The sequence below is a fragment of the Miniopterus natalensis genome, chromosome X, assembly GCF_054644295.1.
Source record: "Miniopterus natalensis isolate mMinNat1 chromosome X, mMinNat1.hap1, whole genome shotgun sequence".
NCBI lineage: Eukaryota > Metazoa > Chordata > Mammalia > Chiroptera > Miniopteridae > Miniopterus > Miniopterus natalensis.
This window is the reverse complement of record NC_142103.1, coordinates 73,771,827-73,781,533: the sequence shown is the minus strand read 5'-3', so window position 1 is coordinate 73,781,533 and position 9,707 is coordinate 73,771,827. Positions and strand designations below refer to the sequence as shown.

General features: G+C 37.8%; 1 protein-coding gene across 1 annotated transcript; it reads left to right on the top strand.

Annotated features, from left to right (window-relative positions):
• The first annotated feature begins 267 nt into the window (after positions 1–267).
• On the top strand, positions 268–423 carry LOC107541344 (large ribosomal subunit protein eL39-like). The gene has a single exon (XM_087813621.1). The coding sequence runs from the start codon at positions 268–270 to the stop codon at positions 421–423; it is 156 nt and encodes a 51-aa protein (XP_087669747.1).
• Positions 424–9,707: the final 9,284 nt, after the last annotated feature.

Here is a 9,707-nt window from a genome sequence, read left to right as displayed (position 1 = left end):
TAGCCCGGCTGGGGGTGGCTCAGAGGTTGAGCGTCAACCTAGGATCCAGGCTATCAGGATTCGATTCTCGGTCAGGGCACATGCCCGGGTTGTGGGCTCCATCAACGACTCTCTCATCATTGATGTTTCTGTCTCTCTCTCTCTCCCTCTCTTTTCCTCTCTCGGAAATCAATAAAGATATATTTTTTTTAAAAATGTATTTTTAAAAATTACACTAAATTTCTCTTTCTCTGCCATCGTGGTGCATGAAGTTGCTTCTCCTTCACTATGTCTTCTCACAAGAATTTCAGGATCAAGAGGTTCCTGGCCAAGAAACAAAAGCAGAATCGGCCCATTTCCCAATGGATTTGGATGAAAACTGGTAATAAAATAGGGTACAACTCCAAGAGAAGACATTGGAGAAGAACAGAACAGGATCTATAAGGAATCACACATGAGAGATGGCATACATATTTATTCTGTATCCAGGTTGCTTGCATCTTTAAATGACTGAAAAGATCAGTACTGTCTGTACAGTTGGGCATTTTAATTGGGAAATTATTGGAAGCCTGATTTTTCTCTTGATTTTTCTTCTGCAATAGTAGACTGGTTTAGTAATAAATGTGAGACCTTTAAACAAAACCTACACTAAACTAAAAATATCCAAGTAACCTATAGGGAGACAAAGAGAAGAAAACTTGACATATCAATATTTACATTGAGTACAAATGGTCTAAATACACATAGACTGTCAGAGTGAATAAAATTAAACATGATCTAACTAAACGCTGTCTGCAAGAAACTCACTTCAAATATAATGATATACATAGGATGAAAGTAAACATATAGAAAAAGACATACCATGCAAACATTAATCAAAAGAAAGACTGGCTGGGCGTGGCTCAGCAGTTGAGCATTGACCCGGGATCCCAGCAATCGGGGTTCGATTCGCCGTTAGGGCACATGCCCGGGTTGCTGGCTCAATCAATGACTCTCTCATCATTGATGTTTCTCTCTCTCTCTCTCTCTCTCTCTATCTCTCTCCTTTTCTCTCTCCGAAATCAATAAAGATATGTTTAAAAAAAAAAAGAAAATAGGAGTGGCTAAGTTAATTTTAGATAAAATAAATTTTGGAACATTCAAAGAAGAATTAACACCTATTCTCCTCAAACAATTCCAGAAAATTCAAGAGGAGGGAAAACTCCCAAACTCTTTTTATGAGGCCAGCATCATCCTAATCCCAAAACCAGATAAAGACACTACAAAGAAAGAAAATTACAGGCCAATATCCCTGATGAACATAGATGCTAAAATCCTCATCAAAATACTAGCAAACCGGATCCAATAATACATTAAAAAGATCATACACCATGACCAACTGGGATTTATTCTGGGGATGCAAGGCTGGTATAACATCCACAAATCAATAAGTGTGATACATCACATAAACAAAACGAAGGACAAAAATCATATGATCATATCTATAGATGCAGAAAAAAGCATTTGACAAAATCCAGCACCCATTTCTGATAAAAACTCTCAGCAAAGTGGGAATAGAGGGATCATACCTCAACATAATAAAGGTCATACATGACAAACCTACAGCCAACATCATACTCAATGGTCAGAAACTAAAACCATTTTCTTTAAAAACAGGAACAAGACGGATGTCCACTTTCACCACTCTTATTCAACATAGTACTGGAAGTCCTTGCCACAGCCATCAGACAGAAAGATAACATAAATGTATCTAAATTGGAAAGGAGGAAGTAAAACTGTCATTATTTGCAGATGACATGATATTGTACATAGAAAACCCTAAAGTCTCCATGAAAGTACTACTAGATTTGAAAAATGAGTTCAGCAAGGCAACTGAATACACAATTAACATCCAGAAATTGATAGCATTTATATACACCAACAATGAACTCTCAGAAAGAGAAACTAAAAAAAAAACAATACCATTTACCATTGCAACTAAAAAAATAAGATATATAGGAATAAATTTAACCAAGGATGTAAAAGATCTATACTTGGAAAACTACAGGTAATTTTAAAAAGCAACAGAAGAAGATATAAACAAATGGAAGAATATACCATGCTCATGGATTGGAAGAATTAATATCATTAAAATGTCCATACTACCCAAAGCAATCTATAAATTCAATGCAATCACTATTAAAATACCAACAGCATATTTCACAGATCTAGAACAAACACTTCGAAAATTTATATGAAACCAAAAAACACCCCGAATAGCCACAGTAATCTTGAGAAAGACGAACAAAGTTGGAAGGATCACAATACCAGAAATCAAGTTACACTACAAAACCACTGTAATCAAAACAGCCTGGTACTGGCACAAGAACAGACATATAGATCAGTGGAACAGAGCAGAGAACCCAGAAATGGACCCATGCCATTACAGTCAATTAATATTTGATAAAGGAGGCAAAAACATACAGTGGAGTAAAGACAGTCTTTTCAATAAATGGTGTTGGGAAAATTGGACAGATACATGCAAAAAAATGAAACTAGACCACCAACTTACACCATACACAAAAGTAAATTCAAAATGGATAAAAGACTTAAGTGTAAGACATGAAACCATAAAAATCTTAGAGGAAAACATAGGCAGCAAAATCTCAGACATCTCTCATAGCAATATGCTTGCTGATACATCTCCTAGGGAAAGAGGAACTAGGGAGAAAATAAACAAATAGGACTGCATCAAGAATAAGCTTCTGCAGAGTAAAAGAAACCATCAACAAAAAGAAATGGGAGCCCGCTGTATGGGAGAACATATTTTCCAACGACACATCTGATAAAGGGTTAATATCCACAATATATAAGGAACTCGTGCAACTTAACAAAAGGAAGACAAACAATCCAATTAAAAATGGGCAAAGGACCTAAATAGACACTTCTCCAAAGAGGACATACAGATGGCTAAGAGACCTATAAAAAATGCTCAACTTTGTTAATCATCAGAGAGATGCAAATTAAAACCACAATGAAGTATCACTTCGCACCTGTCAGAATGGCTACCATCAACAAATCAACGAACTACAAGTACTGGCGAGGGTGTGGAGAAAAGGGCATCCTAGTACACTGCTGGTGGGAATTCAGACTGGTGCAGCCACTATGGAAAGCAGTATGGAGTTTCCTCAAAAGATTAAAAATTGACCTGCCATTTGATTCAGTGATTTCACTTCTAGGAATATATCCAAAGGAACCCGAAACACCAATCACAAAGAACTTATGCACCGTTATGTTCACAGCAGCACAATTTACAATAGCTAAGATCTGGAAACAGCCCAAGTGGATCACCAGTAGATGAGTGAATAAAAAAGCTGTGGGACGTTTACACCATAGAATACTATGCAGCTGTAAAAAGGAAGGATATTTTATCCTTTGGCACAGCATGGAGGGAACTAGAAAGTATTTTGCTAAGTGAAATAAGCCAGTCAGAGAAAGAAAAATACCACATGATTTTACTTATATGCAGAATATAATAAACAAAATAAACTGATGAACAAAGTAGATCCAGAGACATAGAAGCATGGAACAAACTGAGGGATCTCAGAGGGAAAGTGGGGACGGGGGTGTGGGTGGGGAGAGATTAATCAAAGAACTTGTATGTTTATAAGCATAACCCATGGACACAGACATTGGTATTGGGAAAGCTTGGGGGTGGGATGGATGTGGGGTGGAGGGGATCAGTGGGGATAAAAAGAGGACATCTGTAATATTCCCAACAATAAAGACAAAGAAACTTAAAAAACAAACAAACAAAAACAAACAAAGAAACAAAAAACATAGTAAAGATGACAATTTTCCCCAAAGTGCTAGATAGGTTTAATAGATAATCCCTATAAAAATCTCAGCAAGATTGTAGACATTAGAAAAAATTATTATAAAATTTGTATTGAAATGCACAGGTCCTAAAATAGTTAAAACACTCTTGTTTTTAATATCCCCAAACTGAAAACAACCAAAATGTCCTACACAGATGAATGGATAAACTGTAGTATATTCATGTAAAGGAATACTATTCATCAATGAAGACAAATGAACTAATGGTACATGTAGCAACTTAGATTTCAAAGGAATTATGTTGAGTGAAAACAGTCAATCTCAAAAGGTCACATACTGTATGATTATATTTATATAACATCCTCAAAGTCACAGTTATAGAGCTGGAAAGTAGTTTAGCATCTACCAATAGTTAGAGATAAGGAGGGTAAGAGGGGATGAGTATAAATATAAATGAGGTAATGTGAGAAAGATCTTTATAATGATGTTACAGTTCAATATCTTGATTGCATTGGTTGTTGCAGAAATCCACACATATGATAAACTGATATTAATGTATTCATACACTGTATGAATGTCAATTTCCTGTTTTGATACTGTACTATAATTAAGATGCAATCATTGGGGGGAAATGGGTGAAGAGCACATGAGACCACTCTGCACTATCTTTGCAATTTCCTATGAATCTGTAATTATTTTAAAATAAATAAACAATTTTTGAAAAAAATTACTTGTCCAAGTAGTCATTGTAAACATTCAAAAGGGCTGTTTCAGTAGAGAGGGAGATGTTGAAGCTTCAGTAAAGGAAAAAGATAATGGGACAAGGTTCTTAAGGAAACAGAGGGTATGCAATTAAGAGCATAGGTGGAGGAATAAATCTTGGTTAGAAAGACACACCTGCTTTCCTCTGAGGTATGAGGGACCAGGTTAGGGTAGTTGCAGGTCCAGTTGTTTCTAGGTATAGGAATAAAGTTGGAAGAGTTCCTGTTCTTCTGACTTCTGTTTTCTTAGTGAAATAGGAGGCAAGGTCATTTACTGAATATGTTGGGAGATATGGTGAGTAGGAGACTTGAAGTGCTTGGTTAAAGTTTCAAATAACCACTGAGGGGATTGTAAAAGGAACCTGATTAGGCTCACCTAGAAGGATCATGTGGTTGCTTGAATATTAAGCTAAAGTTAAAGATCAAGATTATAGTAGTAGTTATCTACAAACTTGTGTGATTTTTTCCAGCTATATTCAGCTGGGAATAGGTGAGGAAAGGGCAGGTGACCCATGCAGAAATTTGATTGTTAGGGAAAGACAAGATGGAAAGAGAGTATCAGAGTGAGGACAGTGAAGAGATGAAGTTATTACGTAGGAATTTTATGCTGGTTAAAGAAAGCAATTTAAGGTCTCAATGAAACTGAAAAAAATGATGTTTTAGGAGTAAGAGAATGAGAGAGTTAGAAGGATAGGAAGGTGTGATCAGACAGTAAGATATTCAAGTTCAAAATTTCAGAATTAGAGCAGTTCCAAGTGCCAACAAAGTCCAGGGTGTGGTTATAGTTGAAGCAGAAAAGGAGCTCACCAGAATTAAAGAGAACAAGAAACTGTGGGACCACAGGTCTAAATGGATTAGTGACCGTTGAAGTTCCTTAAGGATGACAGTGAGACTTGCATGAGAAAGGGAGAGATTAGGAGTGAGTTTTAATGTCTTTAATGAATGTGGATGAATGACCAGGAGGTTTTTTACATGGTATTGAATACTTGTTGAAGATATGAACCTTAGAAGAGGAGAATTTTTACAAGACAAGTAATTCTTTAGAAGCAACAGTAGAGAATTGGAAAAGTAGTTGATACTGTTGCCTATGGCACACTTCAAAAGGACTTAAGAAGTGATGTTCTTAGCTGAGATCATTCGCGTATTTGTTCATTCATTCAATAAATAATTATAAATCAGGGACTATATATCCTGGTCTGTGGAGACAGTGCTACTTTATGCATATTTTAATGACATAATTGTTTAAAAAATGACCTCTGTCATTCTCAAAATGTTCCAGTTTGGATAAATTACATGGCCACTTTAGTTATAGAGCATTTATGGCCTGGTTGAGAAGAAAGATCTTTGTGGCTCCTTATTCTGTATTGTGTTGTATTTGATATTCTGTCATTTATGTGTTTAGGATGGCCATTCATCTGTTGGGCATCTACCAAATTCTAGTATCATCCAGCTTTATTTCTCCAGTTGTTGAAAAAATATCAGGATACACAAGCCTGACCCTCAGATATGTCCTGTTCATACCATTTCCCTGAGTTAGTAATCCTATGAATAGAGAAACAGCCTGTCATGGCTAACACTCTGTGAGCTCTGTTTTTTAAAAAATATGTTTTTAGCTTGGCCAGAGTGGCTCAGCAATTGAGCATTGACCTCTGGTCCAGGAGATCGTGGTTCTATTCCTGGTCAGGGCACATGCCCAGGTTGTGGGCTTGATCCCCAGTAGGGGGCGTGCAGGAGGCAGCCAATCAATGATTCATTATTGATGTTTCTATCTCTCCCTCTCTCTTCCTCTCTCTGAAATCAGTAAGGACATACTTTTAAAAAAATGTTTTTAAACCAGTCCATTAACAATACATTTAGCAATATGGAGCTGGATTAACATAAAACACACTAGTCGATAGTTTGTGAAATACCTTTTAAAACATTTTTGAAAGTTAAAATTATATTTGCCAATTTCCAATATTGGAATTTCTTCCAGTCTTCATTCCCACTTACTCTCCTTCCATCTCCGAAAAAAACCAAAACACATCAGTTTCACTCCTTCCTGACCTTGTATATACTTAATGTTTGAAACTTAAATAACTTCTCTATTTTGCTTTCTTCCTTTGGAGACTTTGAACCTGCTATTTTCTTTGCCAGGAACACCCTTCTATCCCCTTCCTCACTCTCTCTTATTGCCCTGTTAATTCCTACTTGTCCTTCAGTCCTTACCTTAGCCCTCATCTCCTCTCAGAATCTTTTCAGCTTCCAGGAGGTATAAAAGTGTCCCCTCCTCTATGTTCCTATAACACAATATGTTTTACTCCATGAAAACCCTTATCCCATGGTTGTAATTGTGTGTTTAGTTGTCTGTGTCTCTCACCTGGCTCTGAGATCCATGAAGCCAGAGACTGTGTCTTGTTTATAATTATATCCTCAGCACCTTGTACAGTGCTTGTTACAAAGCAGGCACTCAATAAATATATCTTGAGTGAAAGAGTGACCAAAATGTCTAAACCAAGTGGTTTAAGACATTGCTTTGCAACTATGAATATACAAAAGAGATCATGAAGCTGAATATTTTAAATGAGAACTAATGTGGAAAATCCAAGCCTTTTGGTAGCCAAATTCACTTACTGGAGCTTTTTTCCCCACCCACATGGAGATCTCCTTTGAGAGAGCAAATTTAGTACCATGCTTCACTTACGTTTCTCACAGCCTCAAGTAGCATGAAATACATAGAAGCATCTCAAAATTTACTTTTCAACTTGTAGATGATGCTAGAGCATCATTTTGGCTAGATGTTATTGATGCTTTTTCCATTTAATTAATTCAGATAATGAGATGAAGAGCCCATTTCTCTCTTGCTGTGATGGCCCAGCCTTTCTTCCAGGCATTTTTCTCTTTTTTCAAAAATCACCCATTTCAGGATCTATCAATTTCCCATTTCCTGGAGATGGGGGTGCCGGTGAGGAATTGCATTTGGTTCTAGGGTCTCTTTGTCCCTATTCTCATTTCTGGACCCACACAGAGAGCATTAGTGACAGTATGAGGATGAGCACAGATTCATGGCCTAAAAGCCCAGATCCCACAGTAGTTCACTGGGCAAATGCCTCTCTTTTCTGAGCCAGTGTCTTTATCTGTCAAGGGGAGGACTCAATTAGCTGATTCCTTAGTTCTAAAATTTATCTGATTCTTTCCTTTGTAGCTTCATTTCTAACCACGCAATATGTAGCTATCCCTGGGGCCTCCAACTTATGTCAAATTCTGTCACGCCTCTGACTTGAATCTTAGCAAATATATCCCTGGGAAGCATCCCAGTGTATAAATTATTAATGTTCCCACCACACAGTTTCTGTGTGAATATTTACTTATATTACTGGGTATCTAATCCTGAAAACAAATAATGATTTGAATGGTTTACCGATGTTTTCTATTCCCCTCAGTGATTCTGTACATGTCTTCATTTCACCTTGAGGATTGTTCAATTATTTCTCCCCTGTGAGACTATGACACTGAACAGCAAAGAAAATGTCAACATCTGAATCCCACCTTTAATGTTTTGCTACTATTCCCTTATAGATTCTTACATTTTCCCTCTACTCTCTTATCCTCCTCCAGCCCAGATACCCTAGTCATTCCCACATCTAGTGGTTTGTCTTTTGCTCTCCCCACTCCATAGCTCCAGCAGCTGTAGCCACAGTTCTGCTGAATGTGGTCCTTAATATGCTCACTGATCTGGCTATTTCCTAGAGAAAAAACCCTTCCAGATATCTCAGCTCTGTACTATGGGGTTTGATCAGCAGCTGCTGTATCCTTCACCTTGTCTCTGGACCTTCTCTCTGGTCTTGGCTATCTAGTATTGCACTGATTCTCACCCTTCCATAAGTTCCTCTTATCCCTCTTTCCCTCCCTCTTACTTCCCCTCTCCTTTCCCACAACAGTTGCTGCAGCCTTGGTTCCAACCAACACTTTTTTCTTTCTTTTTTTTTTTTTAAAAAATATCTTTATTGATTTCAGAGGGAGGAAAGGAGAGGGAGAGAGAGAGAGATAGAAATCAATGATGAGAAAATCATTGATGGGCTGCCTCCTGCATGCCCCCAACTGGGGACCCAGCCTGCAACCCAGGCATGTGCCCTGACAGGGAATCAAACCCCGATCGCCTGGATCCTAGGTCGATGCTCAACCGCTGAGCCAAACCCGGCTGGGCAACACTTTCTTCTACCAATAGATTGGAGAAACTTTTATTCCCTCAGAAATCCTCTGAGCTAACCACTCTTTATCACCTCTACTGGGCGTGGGTGCCACAACATTGATTTAATTAAAGGTGTCAAGATGATTTGACTTTGGGTGGTGGGCACACATGAAGTACACAGATCATGTATCATAGAAATGTACACTTGAAACTTATATAATCTTATTAACCAATGTCACCCCAGTAAATTTAATAAAAAATAAAGAAAAAATAAAGGTATAATAAAGTCAAGCTGCAGAAAACACTTAGAATGGAAATTCTCTGGCTTGCTACAAATCATTCTCTGTACTGCCTTGCAGATTGGAAACAGGGAGATTGAGTATATGCTTCATTTCTTATTCATAATAGGATTGGGGGGTGCCCACTTCAAGTAGGATACGCTTTTCTATAAACAGGGGTGTCCCAGCCAGTTCAGTGGGGGCCCTGGCATGATACATTCAATTTCAAACATGTGGGAGAGCCTAGTTGAATGTAACTGAATGGCATGCAGCAAGGTATTGGCATGTCAGATAAAAGTGCCTTTAGGAGATACAGTTTGGACCAGTCTCCTATCTGCTCTACTTGGCTATCCATTTAAACCAACTACCAAACATTACTGAAACTCTCCAACAAAATGACATGGCAAATGTTGATGACATGTAGTCATCTAATTTGTCAAAAAAACAAAACAAAAAACAGGCAACAGAAGTGAAAGGTAAGTTGAATAGTAAGAGGGTAAGGGATTGTATTTATTTTGACCACCCATATCAGGGCAAATAAGCAGGTTTGTTGCTGTAAGGAAAGGGAGTTTTCACAAAGCTTGCTTTGGTCTAGAATATGCTTTCACTCCTTATCTTGAGTCCGTGCAGTTCAGAACTAGAAAATGTGCTTCTCCTCCCCTAGCTCCTGCTCCACCACACAAACAAATAGGTAACTGGAAT

What these genes read in the sequence shown, in the direction of transcription:
- LOC107541344 (XM_087813621.1), top strand. Translation starts at nt 268, where the DNA reads ATGTCTTCTCACAAGAATTTCAGGATCAAGAGGTTCCTGGCCAAGAAA.